The 19,500-nt window shown below is 44.3% G+C and overlaps 1 protein-coding gene across 4 annotated transcripts in view; it reads right to left on the bottom strand.

Moving 5' to 3' along the window:
• Positions 1-17,683: 17,683 nt before the first annotated feature.
• The window catches only part of COLQ (collagen like tail subunit of asymmetric acetylcholinesterase), a 65,999-nt gene continuing 64,182 nt past the window's right edge, over positions 17,684-19,500 (bottom strand). For 3 of the 4 annotated variants that reach the window (XM_026649387.2, XM_026649388.2, XM_026649392.1), the window contains one exon: positions 17,684-19,450. In XM_026649387.2, coding sequence (XP_026505172.1) covers positions 19,381-19,450 — 70 coding nt within the window. In that variant the 3' untranslated portion in view covers positions 17,684-19,380. The remainder of the gene's footprint in view (positions 19,451-19,500) is intronic. The other variant, XM_026649390.2, reaches the window with a different exon arrangement.

The following is a 19,500-nucleotide window of genomic DNA, read 5'->3' as shown; positions in this document are numbered from 1 at the left end:
TTGAGTATATTGAGATGCAAATAAATGTGAAGTGTATTGATGCATTTTATATTGATCTGTCTTCCTGTTGGAGCTACAGCTCTCTGACTATGGCTTTCAGCCAAGATTATTCCAATTAATTTAGCATCTGTTTCCAGTGTTGATCTTGTCAGCTCATCTGTAATCTTCAGAGACCAGACATGCTTCACATAGTTTCCTATAGGTCAGAGTTTTCCACTTGGTTTTTGCTTAACAGCTGGTACCCAACCTCCTTCCTGCAACTGAGAAGCTGTTCATCATTGTGCCGTTGTCTCTTCACCATGGCTTACTTACAGTGCTTTCTCTGTAACCTGATATTTGAGCAGTGGGCTCAGGGATACAACACCCTGCTGAACTTGACACAGACCAATATCTCCTGCACATCATGTGGCAACTGAGTTTCCCGAATGCAATGAAGCATCAAGGCTAAAAAAGACGCTAAAGAGTGTGAATCAGTCTGCTGACCTACCGAAAGGCATAGGCATACATTGTGTGTATACACCGGTATCTTGACAAAAACTTCAGTCCAATCATTCCAAATAAAAGAGACTATGCTAGAAACATTTAGAAAAAATGAAGGTACCTACACGAACCTTAATTCTGTCCCCGTGTACCTTCCATCCTTCATTTACTGCTTAGAGACCCTTCAGCAGTTGCTACATGAACCAAATGTGTCTATCCTGTTGCACCTGTGAATTACAACAGCATGGTCTTTTCTGTATGATTATAAGAATTGTACCTATCCCTTCAGCCTATACTAGACAAAGGGGACTGTCAGGCCAGCATTGTGAAAGTGCATATGGTATGGGGGAGGTGGGGAGAGAGTCAAGGCAGACTGTATGAGGCTATTGTGACTGTTGTGCCCACTGTAATGGATTCCTCCCAGCTCCTGTCACATCCATAGGCCTAGTCGTTTAAAGCAGTGGTTCTCAAACTAGGGCCGCCGCATGTTCAGGGAAAGCCAGGCCGGTTTGTTTACCTGCCGCGTCCGCAGGTTCGGCTGATCGCGGCTCCCACTGGACGTGGTTCGCCGCTCCAGGCCAATGGGGGCTGCAGGAAGGGCAACCAGCACGTCCCTCAGCCCACGCTGCTTCCTGCAGCCCCCATTGGCCTGGAGCGGCAAACCGCGGCCAGTGGGAGCCGCGATCGGCTGAACCTGCGGACGCGGCAGGTAAACAAACCGACCTGGCTTTCCCTGAACATACGGCGGCCCTAGTTTGAGAACCACTGCTTTAAAGGTCAGACCCTGCATCTAAACCTTGTAGGCATCATAAGTAACAGCAAGTAAGCCCTGTGGCTCTTCTAGGCAATGAGCTTATGAATGCTGTATGCCATTGCATAGAAGTGAAATAGAAATATACCTATCTCATAGAACTGGGAGGTCATTGAGTCCAGCCCCCTGCCTTCACTAGCAGGAGCAAGTACTGATTTTTGCCCCAGATCCCTAAATGGCCCCCTTGAGGATTGAACTCACAACCCTGGGTTTAGGAGGCTAATGCTCAAACCACTGAGCTATCCCTCTCTCCTACTAGGCTGCTGGATATGACAGGAGCTGGAGTGATAGTACTCCTGGAGAATAAATTAAAACCAAAATTGAGACCTTTAAAAGCTATGGCCAAAATGTTCAAAATGTGGGTGCCTAAAGTTAGTCTCCTGAATCCAAGTTCAGACCCCTAAGTACACATGGTCTGATTTTCGGAAGCACTGTGTAGTCACAAATCCCACTGAAATTGATGCGAACTGCAGTGGCTCAGTGTGGCCGCTACTGCAGCCTCATGCAGTATCTTTGGGGACCATATTGTATTAAGTTTATGAATTGTTTGTATATCATTGTGGGCCTCTGACTGTTTTCTGCTCCAGGGGAGTGGGTGACCACAGCTCCTCCCAGAACTAAAAACAATGGGGGCTGATTAAGGCAAGTTGCTGGAGCTGTGAACAGCCCCAGAAAGGTACCACCTCCTGGAGAGACTTGCATATACTGGTTCAAAGTGGATTTTCAGAGACCAACAGACAAAGAAAGGGCTTTTGGTATAAAAAGTCTGCATTTAAATTGACATGGGGCGTTTGTTTGATTAAACAAACAGAGAGGACCATCTCTGTAAGGTGGGGCCCAACCTTTGCAGAGGGTGGGAAAGACTTTGGCTTACTAGAGCCCCATAAAATTGATGGGTGACCTCTGGTAAGCTTTTGGCATGTGTAAAGGCATGTGTATTGATTTTATATTTTTTTTCTGTAATGCTTTTGCTATAAGAATAAATGTATTTTGCTTTGTGGTTGGTAACTGGAATGCACTGTTGTAGCCCCGGGAGAAAGAGTTAACAGCAGGTGCTGGATCCCAGTCAGACCTGCTGGAGAAATCACAAGGCGATACAAAGGGACTGCATGCCTAAACCCCTCTCTGGAGGGAGAGAGACACAGATCTCCACCCAAATTGAGGCTGGGAACCTGAAACCTGAAGCGAGTGTCCACAGTGGGGGAATGCAGGCGCAGTTACCCCTGAAACAGTGACAAACATGGTGGCAGCCCGTGCAATCTGTGACAGCAGGGAATTGTCAGTAAAATCCAACAGCAGTGAAAGCAAATACTGTTGAAGGGCAAAGTATTGCAGAAAAAACATATAAAAACACTAAATGTCCCAATACTCATGCTAACAGTTTACTGGAGGTCACCCATCACTCTTATGGGGCCCTAGTAAACCAAAGTCTTTCGAGTTTTTCCACAAGTGTTGGGCTCCCCTCATGGACAGAAGGTCCTGTCCATCTGTTGAATCAAAGAAAGGCCCTGTGTCAGTTTAAACTCAGCCTTTTTATACCAATGCCCTTTCTTTGTTCATCTCTGACAACCCAGTTTGAACCAGTATATGCAAATTCACCAGAGTGGGTAACCTTTCTGTGGTTGGTTACAATGTCAACAACTTGCCTTAATCAGTGCCTACTGATTTTAGTTCCCAGAGGAACTGTGGTCACCCTCCCCATGGAGTAGAATACAATCACTACTATTTTTGTAGTTAAGGCACTGACCTGGAATTCAGGAGATCTAGCATCACTTGCTGTCTCTGTGACAGATTTCCTGTGGACTTCCCTAGGACAAGTCACTTAAGCTCTCCCTGCTTCAGTTTCCTCATATGTAAACTGGCATTAATTACCTACCTACCTATCAAGAAGAGGTGTCCTGAGATAGCCAGCGGTGCAAGTAGAAATCATTTCTTGCCAGTACTGCACTCATGGGAGGGACACAATGGGGGGGCACCTGACCTCCCCACGTGACCCTCCATGTGACTCCTCTCCACCCCCATCCCGGGGCCCCCACACTCTCCCCATTCCCTCCGACACTCCCCTTACCTGTCTAAAATTTTACAATTGCAGTTGTAAAATGATGCTTTGGGCCCCTGGTGCCACCTGTACTTCCAGGTGTCATTGAAGATCCAGCAGCACCCCAAATTGAAAACTTCTTAAATGAAAGAAGGATAGGAAAGACAATCATCCCACTTTCCCTGAACACACCGAGCAACTCTGGGAACAAAAGGAGGCAACGAGCTCTGCAGATGTGAAAAATTCCTAGAAATTGAAAGATACAATACAAACAAAACATAAAACCATCACATCTACCACACACAATGATACAAAAAAGGGAAGGAGCAGAGAGGGAAGGAAGATATGAATGGAGAAAAAGAGAGGAAATGTAAAGAGGAAAGATTTATAGGAGAATCTTCCTTGATCATTGAGTTCTCTCTTTCAGCCAGGTATAGTGCAATGTTCCTAGACAGTGGTTTATATACAATAATAATTCCCCCAGTGTTTCAGTCCTATATTTGGTCTAACATAGCTCCCAGTGTTACAAGGGAAAATTTATTTCTTTCACTACTGGTTAGCTGAGTTTTCTTGTTGCATAATTAGATTGAACTCCCTTGTATATTATTCTAGACAGAGACCTACATCTTTTCCCTGGTTTATTGTTTGGTATTAGATTCATCTTGTAATGCCAGGTTCATCATCAGACATTTTCCCAGAACATGAAGGTCACATCTGGAAACAATAGCAGCAGAGGTGTCACATGTGCAATAGAAAACAATAAACCCCAAGGGCATGTAGCCAGATATGGAGGAACAGAGGCTGCTCAGGCTGCAAAATCTCAAGAGTTGCTGACCAAAACTGCATCTTTCATTTATCCAGTCAACCAGGCCACATAGACCCTTTAGTTCTGTGCCCATACTGATTTCAGTCAGCTTCTTCATAGCACCATTTAGTCACCATTAGAGCTTGGTTAGCCACTTACAGCACATAGATCATCCCTTTTACCCCTGCTTGAGAATTATCCATGAACAGATTTTGATTTTATTTATTACATACTTGCTCATCATTTAAAATTGTTAAACAAAATAGTCATGAAATCTATTCCTCATTCATGTCATGACTGGTCTGACATGACTTAGTTACATGGGTCCAGATCCTCAAAGTATTTAGGCACCTAATTCCCATTGAAATGCATGGGCGTTGAGTGCCTAAATACCTTTGAAGATTTGGGCCCAGCTGTTATCTTTTCTGCTCCCTGACTTGATGACAAGCATTCATAAACAGTAGGAAAAGATGTTCACAACCTGAGACAGATAGATGGTTCCGACACAAAAAACCTCATGAAAAGGCATTTCCTCAAGTATCCTAGAGAACTTCACTGTCTAAAAACATTCTTGCAGATTAAAATGGTACTTGTATAAATGTCGTGCGACATTAATTAAAAGGGAAGTGAACATTGTCAAGGTGAATCTGTGGTTTTCATTCAAATAAATGCTCATAAATACTTTTTTTTGCATATTCTCCCAGCTCTAGGAAGCATTCTGAGTTACCACTCAAGCCCCAGTGAGGGTAATTAAATAGAAAACATAGCTCACATAAGGCTAGATTTTAAAAGTTCAGAGCCTGATTTTTCAAGTGGTCAGCACTCACCAGGGTAGAGTTTCAAGAGAGCTCAACTCCCATTTAGGCACCTAGATTTTGAAAATCTGGAAAATGTGGTCTTTGGTGTTTGATGTGTACCTCTGCCATTGTAAAATCACACTGACAGGGATGCTCTGTTGTGGGTGGAGGACCAACTCCTGTGCCTTTGACTTGGTCCTGACCAACATAAAACAGCTAACAAACAGCATACATATGCTAACAAACTTTAAAAAAGCCTTTGTTTAAGTTTGTTAGCATATGTATTGTGCTGTTATTGTGCTGTGGCAGTGGGGAAAGTAGAAGAGCGCAGCCCCACCCCCACAGCCATGTCCTCCAGCAGGGCTACGCAGCTGCGTGGGGATGGGGGCGGGGTGGAGCTGCTGGCATGGGGCCGTCCGGCGGCTCCATGTCTTTCCAGTACCCATACTGGCTAGAAATCTCTTGTAGGTATGCGGTACCGGAGGGTATCACCTTTCTTGCACTCCTGGAGATAGCATTCATTGACACTGATAAGATGCTCAGCAGCCATTACAATAGGTACCATTGTAACTCCCTATAGTACCACTTTCTCATAGCAGGTGAGAAGCACTAGATCCTGAAGAATAAGAAGGGATACTGACATAAATGAAGACCTAGAAATGCTCATTCCTTGAACAAGTATTTGGTAGGCAGTTATTATTATTATTTGTACACTGGTAGCGCCTTGGTGCACCAGTCATGGACCAGGGCCCCATTTTGCTAGGCACTGTAGCAAAACGACAGTCCCTGCCCCCAAAGGTTTGCAATCTAAGTAAGTGTAAATGCACTGTGCTTTCAAGTAAGAGGGTTTCCAGAACAGGTCACCATTCCCACCCAGAGTCAGAAAAGTTCTTCCAAAAACCATTAATGCAAGTACATAGGGCTGTAGAGGTAACTAAGGCATGGATCTGTCTCTCATCTTATTTGTCTCATCCAACCAATATTTTAGTCCAACAGGTAAATGTTGAATAAATGAGGAACAAGTGTGTTATTTGTGCACCCTGAGAACCCAATTCCATGCTGGCCTACACCCAGTGCAAACTAATTGAAGTCTGTGGGTTTGCATGGAGTGGAAGTCATAGTAGCTAAGTGGTTATCTCTCTGCAAATCTATATGCAGGTAACTCCTTGTCAGACAATGTGGGGGCATCTCATGGGATGGGGAAACAAAGAGCTTTTTGCGCCTTCTAAATTAGTGCAGCACAGTGGTCTACAGATCTCAAATGGCTCAAACCAAACTCCACAAGGGCTCCTGAGACTCCTAGTCATGTGCAGAGCCAGGCGAGGTGCCTTTATCTTTATCTAGAAGCTGTAAGCCTACAAGGCTTTGCACCTGATGTTGTCCTACTAGAATAAAATCCTGGTGCATAAAGAGCATCCCCCTTCACTGCTCTTGGTAAGAGAGAAGAGGGCAGCAGCAGCAGATTTATTACACTGTTTGCAACCATGTTTTTAAAACTAATTGCTTGGAGCCAGTAAAACGGAAGTGAAACACTGACTATCATTGCTGCCAGCAGATGGTTCATGGTTCTTTAGTCTAATGCATTAATGCAATGCAGCTGAAGTCCAGCTTTTAATTATACTTCACATATTATAAATCAAAAAGCATAGAGAAGCTGGCTATATTCTATTTACAGGAAATCTTCCCTGTGTTGCTCGGCTGCTCTCAACCACCTCTTTTCAACTCCAACTTATATTCCCCCTCCTTTTGATGTGACCGAAAGCACCCCTATATTCACAGCCCATGCACCATTGTAATAATCTTGATACAAAATGTTCCCTGTGAGGTATCACTTGAAAACTAATAACTTGCTGGTCAATAATATCATGGGGAAATGTATGAATGCCTCCTGTATGATATCATTAGTACATGTTCAAAGCCACACAGGCAAAAGTTGTTAAAGAGGCCTATCCTAAACAGAGGAATGTGTGTTTACCTCTATTTACTTACAAGCAGTAAACAGGGTCCTTGAGGGAGCAAGAGGGGAAAATGGCAGGGGACAAGGTAAAGCTGCATTTCAGCACACTCAGGGGAGAAGGAAGAGCATGGAGCCATCTTCACCACCAGACCACCAGGGCAGGTGTGACAACCTCTCACTTGTCTGGACTGCACTCTGGAATGTGACATTTGATTATAACTTCAAAATATGAATAGTCCTAGAGACTTAAAATCTTCTCTTGCAGGGGATTTCCTGCCCTGTATAGCAAATTCCATTGAATAACACTCAGTTGTTTAAAAATGTATATATTCCCTTCCTCAGGACAGATGGAAATAGGCAAGGTTCCAGAATGCACTGGTGCCTGGGGTTGAACTGGAGAGACAAAGCGGCAGTTGTATCAGACTGCTGCTCCCTCCCCTGGCTTAGAGACATGCTGGCTGGGATGTAAAATTTATTCTGATTTATAGTATAGCTGCCGCTCTAAATCTTAAGTAAGAATCAGTTAGAGGTTAAATTAGAAATGTCATTCAGCTGGACCAGGCAGAAGCTGTCCACAGGGAGAATTCATCATCTCATTGGCTTATGGGGTGTCCTGCATATTCAGGAGAGGCTGGGGACCACGAAGCAAGAAAATTAAGCCGAGTGAAGACAAAGAATTCCGTTTTCATTGTTTTCAGCAGTCATTGTTAGTGGGGATCCTGTTCACCCTCTTCTACCAATTGTGTGGTTTTTGTTCTTCTTTTCCAATTCCGCCCCATTCTCTTGCTTCACGTCTGATTGCTCATGCTTCTCCCTCCCTTCTGACTATCTTCCTCCCTTTCAGAACTCACATCTGCCTATGTCAGGGTTCAGAGGCACTGACTTCCCCAGTTCCCAGAGGGTGCTTGACCCCCCACGACACCATCCCCGTCCCACCCTGCCTCTTCCTGCCCCTGCTCTGCCCCTGCCCCGCCTCTTCCCACCCTGCCTTTTCCCGCCCTGCTCCTCCCCCTCCCCCCAGCGCCTCCTGAACGCCGCTGAACAGCTGATCGTGGCAGGCAGGAGGCACTGGGGGGGGATGGGGAAGAGCTGATTGGCGGGTCCTGCCAATGGGTGGGAGGGCTGAGGGGGAGGGGAAGGAACTGATCCATGTGGCTGCTGGTGGGTGCAGAGCACCCACTATTTTTTTTCCATGGGTGCTCCAGCCCCAGAGCACCCACAGAGTCAGTATGTATGGCAGGGTTTCTTACCCCTTCCTCTGTAGCATCTGGTACTGATCACCATTGCATTCAGGACACTGGCTTAAATGGACCTCAGGTCTGATCCAGTATGGCAATTCTCATGTTCCTATGCTTGTCCTTTTCTGCCTCTCTTTCCCGCACCCCCAACACTTCCACCCCTTAAAAATTATCTAATTTGGTGCACCTACACCCTCTCATCCTTTTCAGAAATCCCCAAGTGTCAGGGTCATTAACAGAGTGGGGCCACCTAGCCAGCTCCCTCAGGCATAGACCTATGTTCAGGACACATGCCAATAGAATGGGCATCTCCTGCCACAGGTTTGTTTTCACTGCTGTAGTTGATTTGTTTAAAAGTGACATTGCATGCTTGTTTTAAAGGGAGAATGTCAATTGCCATTTTTCTACCTTAAAAAATAAACTATTGTAAAAATACACTGCTCGGTCAGACGTTTAACATGATATTTCTCTCCCCGTGGTGGACCTGTTTTATCATGGCATTACTTCACTTTTACGCTCAACTGAGTTCCCGATCAAAAAACAAGTAAGGCTAACTCTGAGTCTGTTGTTCTCAATTCAATGGGTTTCATGTTTTGTAACATAATGCAGCAGCAGTGCCATAGGCACCCATTCACTCCCTTCGCTGTCTGTTCACTAGCACGATAGGTACTAGCAGCAGGAACATTCACAGAGCTACAGGGTGGGTTTCTGTTAATTGCACTGTCATTGAAGAAACTGACAAAATGATATACTTGGGGAACCCTGGATGGGTGTTTACCCAATGTCCTGAGCACTGCTTTACACATCAATCAAATGGATAATGGACTCCCTGATAAATAACAGGCCTATTTATGTGGGAAGGTTATAAGGGATCTTATTTAGTGCAGTGTACTGGAGTGACTCTGAACCACTAATGCTCTAACTGGGTGACTGTGATGGGTTGGATCACAGAACCCCCGCTTGGGAACTGCCAGCTGATGTGCCAAGACTACTTCTGCCCCTGCTTTCCTGCCCTGCCAGCTTAGGACTCCAGCACCCTGTCTTGCTGAGCCAGACACTCCCGTCTGCTCCAACACAGACCCAGGGTCTGAACCACGTGCCCCAAAGCTGCAAACTTAACCTGAAAGCAGCTTACAGAAGTGTCCTTGTCTTTAACACTCAGATGTCCAGCTCCCAATGGGGTCTAAACCCCAAATAAATCCGTTTTACCCTGTATAAAGCTTATATAGGGTAAACTCATAAACTGTTCACCCTCTTTAAGACTGATAGAGAGGTATGCACAGCTGTTTGCCCCCCCCCGGTATTAATACATACTATGAGTTAATTAACAAGTAAAGAGTGATTTTATTAAATACAGAAAGTAGGATTTAAGTGGTTCCAAGTAGTAGCAGACAGAACAAAGTGAATTACCAAGTGAAATAAAATAAAACACGCAAATCTAAGCCTAATACAGTAATACAACTGAGTACAGATAAAATCTCACCCTGAGAGATGTTTCAATAAGTTTTTTTCACAGACTGGACACCTTCCTAGTCTGGGCACAATCCTTTCCCCTGGTACAGCCCTTGTTCCAGCTCAGGTGGTAGCTAGGGGATTCCTCATGATGGCTCCCTCCTTTGTTCTGTTCCACCCATTTATACATCTTTTGCATAAGGCGGGAATCCTTTGTCCCTCTTTGGGTTCCCACCCCCTCCTTCTCAATGGAAAAGCACCAGGTTAAAGATGGATTCCAGTTCAGGTGACATGATCACATGTCACTGTAAGACTTCATTACCCACTTGCCAGCACACATGTATACAGGGAGACTTACAGGTAAAACAGAGCTGTGGAGGGAGGGATAGCTCAGTGGTTTGAGCATTGGCCTGCTAAACCCAGGGTTGTGAGTTTAATCCTTGAGGGGGGGCCATTTAGGGATCTGGGGCAAAAGTCTGTCTGGGGATTGGTCCTGCTTCGCGCAAGGGGTTGGCCTAGATGACCTCCTGAGGTCCCTTCCAACCCTGATATTCTACGATTCTATGATCTGCAGACAATTGTCCTGGTTAATGGGAGTCATCAAGATTCCAAACCACCATTAATGGTCCACACTTTTTACAATAGGCCCTCAGAGTTATATTTCTAGTTTCAGATACACGAGTGGTACATTTATACAAATAGGATGACCACACTCAGTAGATTATAAGCTTTGTAATGATACCTTAACAAGAGACCTTTTGCATGAAGCACATTCCATTACATTATATTTAAACTCATTAGCATATTTTCATAAAATCATATAGAGTGCAACGTCACAGTGACTATCCTCCTTGAGAGTATATAACCTCTCTGAGGGGACATGCAAGCAAGCCCCCAAAAACTGAAGGGAGAAGGCCGCGAGAGCTTATACGTTTTTTCTTTCTTGCCAGGGCTGGCTCCAGGCACCAGCCCAGCAAGCAGGCTCTTTGGTGGCAATTCGGCAGGGGGTCCCTCTCGGAGGGAAGGACCTGCCGCCGAATTGCCACCGAAGAAGAAAGTGGCTTGGTTGAGCTGCCGCCAATCGCGATCGCGGCTTTTTTTTTTTTTCCGCCGCTTGGGGCGGCAAAAACCCTGGAGCCGGCCCTGATTCTTGCTGTATTATTTTCACCTAGAAACCCAGAACCACCTATTCTATGCTGAATAACCATTAGAGGCCTGTTTCAGAGTGATAGCCGTGTTAGTCTGTATCAGCAAAAATAACGAGGAGTCCTTGTGGCACCTTAGCGAGTAACAAATTTATTTGGGCATAAGCTTTCATGGGCTAAAACCCACTTCATCAGATGCATGAAATGGAAAATACAGAGGCAGGTATAAATGCACAGCACATGAAAAGATGGGAGTTGCCTTACCAAGTGGGGGGTCAGTGCTAATGAGCCAATTCAATGAAGGTGGAAGTGGGCTATTCTCAACAGTTGACAAGAAAGGAGGAAAATAATTTTTGTAGTGCTAATGAGTTCAATGTAATCAAGGTGGCCTATTTCAAACAGTTGACAAGACGGTGTGTCAAGCTATCTAGAGTGGCTCACTATCATGAGTGCCAACCTCTGGGCAGACTGTTAAGAACCAGGGCACAAACCCCAAAGTGGTTGTGAGTTCTATACTTAGATTTCACCAACCATGTGTCAATTGTGAACTCCTCAAGCACTGTAACAGCCTTAACATGGAGTCACACACAGTCCCCTTGGGTACTCTGGTCTATCTTGCCTGTCCACACAAGCCTGCCTTTGTGATAGATGGTCTCTTACACCAAAAATCACAATAATATTCAGGTTACTCCCAGTCCTAAAGGCACAGTCACTTACTCCAGGTCAATTGTACCTCAGATCTCTCACCAAAGACAATGCTTGTAGCCATTCCTGTAATAAACTATCTAAAGATTTATTAACTAAGAAAAAAACCAGAGTTATTTACAAGGTCAAAGCAGGTAAACATACACACACAAATGAGTTACAGTCTTAGGTTTCAAGAAGTATTAGAAGCTGCTGTAATGTGTAAGCTCTATATGTCCATTAGGGCTAACCCAAGCTAAATAGCGGAGGATCCCTTGCTTATGCTTAGAAGTCGTACCCTCTCCCGGAAGTCCAAACGGTATAGGGCTAACAATTTCTCTTGAAAGGGATTTTTCCCTGTCCCCAGAACTCAAGCTGATGGGATGATTGATTGTGCATGTCTCCTCATCATGGGGGGGAGGGAGGATTAATCAACCAAATCTGTTGTCCACTGATGTTCCACACTGGCTTGTCTGGTGTGCATGGGCCTTCTTTTGTTGGAGAGGAGATGCACCTCTTGTGATAAACTTGTATTACAAATACTACTTTATAACATGGCATATAGATGTTATAAATAAGATTAATACATGCTTAATCCTACAAACATTTGATAAAGTCTAGACACATTCTTATAACTCTAATATCTGTGTTAATAATACTAACACACAGGCAACCCAGACTGGTTTCCAGCTATGCACAGGTCAGTGTTCCATGAGGCGTAGAGGCAGTGGCATGAGCTGGCACCTGGTCTGCCAGTGTCACAGCCTGGTCTTGGCTTCAGTAGAAGCAGGACCACACTCTAACCATCCTCTTGAATCCTAATAACAGATCAGTATTTTAGTCTGTGTTTGTACAGTGCCCAGAACATTGAGGATCCTGGTCCATGATGGGGACTCCCAGGTGCTATAGTACTATAAATAATACATGATAATATTTAAAACAAATAATTTTGTAACAAAAAATCCACAACACAGTTATAATTAGAACAGTCCATAATAACCATGTCCATCACAATAATTCCATCTGAAACCCATCATATCCTTCAATATACTTCCCCTTCCCCATCACCAACCCTTCAGTTCATCTCCTCCCCAAATTTCCAAGAGAAATTATGAGCTCTACTCAGTGCCCAGAAGGCTAGCAAATCCAGATTCTTGAAAAATGCAGCCTGATCCCAGTGAGGCTCTGGTAAAAGCTAAATGATTGAATCCCATTCTGTCTTTGACTAAATGAAAAAGAGACAGCCGTGTCAATGGGAACCTAAGTGAAAAGCATACTAAAAGACTTCCTAATTGACCCTTACACAAAACATACAGGAAGCTATCAAATTAAAAGCACTAGAAGGAGCAGGGTATAACTCAACCCTTTCTTAGTCCAGATTCTTTGTCAGAAAAAAAAATTCTAATGTAATTTCCAGCAGAAATACATTCCTGTAATATAATTTGTATTGGCTGCCCCATTCAGACACATCTCCTATGCTGAACTGGCTTAGGTCCATTCTCTTAACTGTCTCAGTAATTACAAATGCAATCGAAATATACCACCAGACTTTCGCTCTGGCCTATTAGAACCTGGAATGATGCCAACATTCATTATATAAATGAGAAGAGCTCTATTTCACAGCATATAGCACAGCTCTGAAGTTATAACTGAATAAATTAATATATTAACCTTGGAAATGGGAAAGAACAAAAGCCACACAGAAAATGTCTTATTTGTGGAGAAAGGGGAGATCCCCCTTCCTGAATTTAAGCTATCTCGTCTGTCCGTGCTCAGTCTGTTTGTAAATTGTATAGTCCCTAATGGATTTAGTAGACAACAGCTCTTCGACACTGACTTATTGACAGTAGTTTTACATTCATCATTTTGTCTGATGCGCTTCATCTTCCTGCCAGCACTATACATTAACCACAGCAGAGTTCACTAACCCGTTACTTGGTGTCTTCCACTTAATAGAATGGTTTCTAGGGTCTGGATAATTACTTTGCAGAATATGATGCTTGAAGAAGGGAATGTCAAAGTTCACATGTTACAGAAGGAGCTTTGAAATCAGTTAAAAATGTATTTCTACCTTTACTAACTAGAATGCCCTCTACTTGGACTAACCTCTTCAAGACATGCACATCATATACACTCTAGAAATGCCTGTAGGTTAACAATACACATTTAAGAAATACAACAAATACAACAAAATATACAACTGTTAGGGCCCTGTATTGGGCCCCCGTGGAGTTGGGTGGGCCCGGGTCCCCCTGCCCTACCTGCCACCAACCCCACCCCTGATGTGGCGACCTTTGCACCCCGAGGCCAGAAGTCTGTGCTTGGCTTGTGGCTCCCCCCCCAGGCCTCATTAGGAGACAGTGAGCATAGACTGTGTGTTTGCTGGCTAAAGCCTGTTCCCTGTTCTGCCCTGCCTAAAGGGCCAGAGCCCCAGACTGTTTGCTGGCTGCCTTAGCCAGGAGGCTTAGGCTAAAGCCTGCTTTCTGCTCTCTGAGAGGGGGCGCAAGCACCAGACTGTTACTGCTTGTTTGCTTCTGCTAGGCGGCTACCGAGCTATAGAATCTTATGGCTCGGCCCTGCCAGCGAGACCTGAGCCCAAGTGCTATTGCCTGATACAGCAAGGCGAAGTGTACTCCCTCCCCACTTGAGAGCGAGGAACACCATAATTCTTGCTTTACTCTTAGTAGGTGCTAAACAGGGACTTTTATAATTTGTATAATTACTAATTATTAATATGATAATTATTAATTTACTTTGGTAGCACAAAGTTGATTGCATTGAGAGGCTGACAGGCAGATGAGGCTGGGAGCAGAGTGGGGAGGCAGAGTTATATAGAGCTTTCAAGGTGATGATAAGCAGCTCAACTCTGATGCAAGAGTGGATGGGTGCATCTGGAAGTAGTCAAAGAGGGGAACTAGCTAATCAAATCAATGAGCAAAGAAGACATGTTTGGTAGTTACATTTTGTATGAACCGAAGGGAGAGGTGAGGCAATGTGTGTGTTTGGGACACCAGAGAGGCAGCTGTTGCAATAGACATGACTCTAAAAAGTACCTGGAGCAGATATATTGGTGAAGATACTGTTTAGAGAGCATCCATTTTCTGATCAAAAGCACCTTTGTATTTCATCTGATGGCTGTCAGAGCAGTACAACGGGACTGTACCACTACTTTACCATGTTCCACTATAGCTGGAAGGCTAGGAGAATAGGTTTCTTGTTCACTTTAGCCAATCAGAAACCATCTTATCAATAAGCACATTTCTAAAATCATTACAAGACCATCTTTTCAATTGCTTCTATCTATGACAAAGTGTAACCATTTGGCCTGAAATTTCGTGTGCTGGGTGTCTGTCTCAAGCTTTTTTTTTTTTTTTTTTTTTTTTTTTTGTTTCAGCTAAGACAGTTCCACTCTTTCTGAGACTAATAGTCAAGAAAAATATATCGTTGGGCTCATGTTTAAACATTTGCACAACCACACAACCGTTTCAGGGAGAAGGTTCAGTGTCTCTGTCCTTTGGCATAAGCACTTGGAATTTGGCAGGGAGTTGTCCACTTGTCAGGGATGAGTATTTTGCAGTCCCTGTGAAAATTCACCTAAATATGGCCAAGATACAAGCTTCTGGAAACCCGCAGATTGCACATGTTTAGTAGTGACTTGTTAGAGTTTGACAGCTAAATGCTCTGTAGATTCCATCTATACTGAGCATGCACAAACCCAGGGCTGTAGTGGTTGAGCAGGACTTTTACTGCAAATGCTGCTCATAGCTGCTGTTATGCCAGGCCCAGGAAATGAGAGGAAGGAGACTGGCTTTCCTGTGTGCTCAATGCTGGCACCCAGGTTGTGAAGAAGAAGTAGTCTGATTTGACAGGGACAGGGAGGCCAGGCAAGGAAAGAACTGGGAGGTTGCAGGAGCCAGACGATCAGGGTGAGCTGCAGAAGTGCTATATAGGTGCAGAAGGGGTGGGAGGCAGAAGCTGAGGTGGGATTGGGATTGGTTACGGACGGGGGAAGGAAAGCAGGAGCAGGGGGCACAGGCGCCGACTTTTCAAAGTGCCGGGGGGTGTGGCTTAACCCCTGGCTCTGCCCCAGGCCCTGCCCCCACTCCATCCCTTTCCCTAAGGCCCCACCCATGCCCCGCCTCTTCCTGCCCATTTCTGGCCCCTCCCCTGAGCACGCTGCATCCTCGCTCCTCCCCCCTTTCCCCCAGAGACTTCTGCATGCTGCAAAACAGTTGATTACAGCGGGCAGGAGGCACTGGGAGGGAGGAGGAGGCGCTGACCTGCAGGGCCCGCCAGTGAGTGGGAGGAACTGGGGGAGCTTATAGGGGGGCTGCCGGTGGGTGGTGAGCACCCACCATTTTTTCCCCATGGATGCTCCAGCCCCGGTGCACCCATGGAGGCGGCGCCTATGGCTGAGAGGGTGTATAGGAGCAGAGGTGAAGGGGACAGGAGCTGGGTCAAAGGGAGTGGTTGGATAGGAGCTGACGGGGAGGAGAGCAGTAGTGGAGGTTAGGAGCAGAGGAGTTGATAGGAGAGAGGGGGAGGGGGCAGGCTGAAGGGGCTATAACCATTAGAGTACACATCCCTCTAGGACTTGGAATTGAACACGGGAGTCCAGAATCTCTATGCCAGGGGTGGCCAACCTGAGCCTGAGAAGGAGCCAGAATTTACCAATGTGCATTGCCAAAGAGCCACAGTAATATGTCAGCAGCCTCCCATCAGCTCTCCGCCCCCCCACTCCCAGAGCCTGCCACCCACTGGCAGCCCCACTGATCAGCGCCTCCTTCTCCCTCCCCCCTCACCTCCCGATCAGCTGTTTCGTGGTGTGCAGGCGGCTCTGGGGGGGGAGGGGGGAGGAGTGAGGGCACGGCCGGCTCAGGGGAGGGGGTGGGAATGGGTGGAGTGGGGGCAGGGCCTGTGGCAGAGCAGTGAGCCCCGCCAACACATTGGAAAGTTGCCACCTGTAGCTCCAACCCTGGAGTGGGTGCCTATCAAGGAGCCACATATTAACTTCTGAAGAGCCACATGTGGCTCCGGAGCCACAGGTTGGCCACCCCTGCTCTATGCAGTTCTCTGCTGTCAGCAACTATCTGCAAAACCCATTGGCAAAATGTGTCTCATCCCCTTTTAGTAGCTGGTCCATATATAATAGCCTGCTATTGTGACCAGTTACTAAAGTGGTAGAGGTCTGTGCTGTGGAGCTAAAATCCAGACCCTGCTGATGATCTGAGTTGGGGGTCAGCATTGTTCTGCATGAAAAAGTGGGTTTTTTTAATTAGGAAATTATATATTTTTAAAAACTACATTAAAATAACTAAGTTTATGAAGTCAAGCACTTAAAAATTAGAAAATGCCAGAATTAAGGCTGACTGTGCAACCTTAATTTGGCCCTCTTGTGTGTATGCGTTACGATACAGTCTTTAATTACACGATCACATACTACCTGATCACATCATGGGCAACCTTAATTCTGGTGTTTTCTAACTTTTGAGTGCTTGACTGCAACCATAACATTCTTTTAACATAGGTTTTTTGGGTATTATATATTGCAGAAAAACTAAAGGAGAAGGGCCATTGGGATTTATAGAGTATCTCAGAGGTTGCAGCTGCATGGAGCAGTTAGATGAAATAGAGATGAATTCATGGGAGAAAGTGAGGTGAGTGTGCAGGGGAAAAGAACATGACTGAGGTATAAAGGGTGTTCTCTGAGGAATAGAGAGAAGGTGGATGTCACACAACTGTTCAAAAGGCACAATAGAGCCAAAAACAAAAGGGCACAAACTCAGATAAAGGATGGGCCTGCCATTGTAGATGTTTAGAAGATGTCGCTTTAAGCAGAAGATAGTTAATATGGACCAAAGGCTGCTACAGATGTTTCAACTGTGAAATTCTATAAAGGAGTAGGTCCTATCAGACCCCCCAGTCCTGCATTGGGGATAATGTCTAGTGCCTCACTCTTTCTGCAGCGTGCCTCCCCATAGGAACATATGGCCAGCATTACTATGGCACTGTTGTAGCTTACACCTTCAGCTTGTACCAACACAAAGCTTGCTTATATGAAGGTTAAATAGATGTTCTTCCACAGGATATAAGATGTTAAGGATAAGTACACAAACCACACAACTCTAATGATGATAATTTATTAACACCCTTGCTTAAAAAAATTGAAAGCAGGAAAGAAAAGAAAGACTGATCATAAGATCAATGAGCTGGACTACAAACAATATTGGCCTTGCCTCATAACAGCATAAATAATACAGGTAAGAGAGAGCCACAGAGAGTGAATTAACTGCCTTTATTTTTATACCAGTGAATTCCAATATTACTATGGGCATGCAGAATTAAAGCCAAGTCTTCTACACGTGTGGTAAAAGATGTATATATTTGTTGGTTGTTTTAAGGTATTATCATTGTAACATAATATCCACCTTTGTTTAACCTTTACAGAAGTAACTGTATATATGACAATTGTTGTAGTGCTATCACTGGTACATGTAACTCATGCATTTCAAACATTCACATACAGGATTTATGACAAAGCAGAAACAAGTGGCCCATATGCAAATGAGAACTGAGTGTGAGGCTTATAACCGTAAATTCCTTTGATTGCAAACTTGTTACATTTGCATGTAGCATATTCAATATTCTTCCCACATAAAATTTGCTCTTTAAACATCTACTAATAAACAAATACATAAATTACCCTGAATGCTATTTGAGTTCACATACCAACTTTTCTGAAAAATAAAAACAATATATATATATAATCTATACAGCATATAGACTGAAGGAGAATCCATTAACACACTATTATGAGATTAGTCCTATAGAGATATGAAAATAAGGATATATACTCAATAGTACTGAACGCTAGACAAGAGTAGAAACAGACAGCAATGGATAGGACAGGAAATCTGGAGTGTAGAACTTGACCAAATAACTGATTAAGATCAGGTGGATGAGGAAAAGAACGGGGAAAGTAATGACCTCTGGTGTAGAAACCAAAGTGAAAGTGAACAACTAAATGGCCACATTTTAATTTTCACAATAATTTTTATGCTATCTTGGGAAGCTCTAAATCTAAACCATCCTAGTCTACGTGGGATCAGTAATAACACAGAATACAGCCAGCTTGACAAAGGATAAGAAAATGAATTGTGTTAAATTTTTGCCTTTATAGTCTGATCTCCTCCTAGGAGACCATATTCCCTGGCCATTCCACAGTTTGTCCATCCAGTTTGGCCTTTGTGTTCAACAACTGTGGGCCCTGTATGAATCACTTGCATATGCATACATACACGCACACATACAAACACACATCTCTACGTATCTCAACTTCTTATCTATTGTATAAACGGTCAGTAAAGTCAATCAGTTCCTTTCCCTGATTTGCTGTCCTTAAAAACACTTACTGGACTGAATCCACCTGTAAGGGTTTTGGTTAATTTGTAGTCACTGAAACTATAATTCATGCGGCTACAACGCATATAAAGTTCACATTGTAGTAAAAGAGTATATAGTCTCTATAAACACCGCATCCAGGATATGCCTTGTGTTTATGCTGAGAAAGTCTAAAAACAAAAACCCTGAAGAGTTTGTATTTAGGTCTAACAGTGCTAAGTTGAGGTATTGTTGTCTTGTTACACAATATTCCTGTTTAGTGAAATTCAGTTTTCCAGTGGGTCTGGCGGTTCTGACAAAGAGCAGTTCCCATAGGCAGCCATGTGAAACACAAGTCTTATTGGCAAACGCTGTTTGACATTTTTCTGTTAAGACAGGATGCAGTGGTCCTATTTTCTTCCAGTCAGACTTATTAAAAAAAAAAACACATCTCAAAGAGCCATCAGCAGCATGATATTGTTTTTCCCCCCACACAGAGGTTTTGTAGATTTCCCAGTCCATCTCAGATTGATGATAGTGTAGCACCTGGTGTTTCTGTTACATGTGGGATGCTACCCACCTCCATTTTTCCTTCATGTGAAATACCGACACTGTGTAGAGTCAATATAACAATAAGAAGTACACCGTAATTTTCCATAAGACCTAAGACAAAAGAGAATGTGCATCAGTTGCAATGTATGAAATATTTGACC

The sequence above is a fragment of the Terrapene carolina genome, unplaced genomic scaffold, assembly GCF_002925995.2.
Source record: "Terrapene carolina triunguis isolate 2854851 unplaced genomic scaffold, T_m_triunguis-2.0 Scaffold84, whole genome shotgun sequence".
Taxonomy (NCBI): Eukaryota; Metazoa; Chordata; order Testudines; family Emydidae; genus Terrapene; species Terrapene triunguis.
Note: the sequence above shows the minus strand (reverse complement) of the source record. Positions and strands in the feature narration are given on the sequence as shown.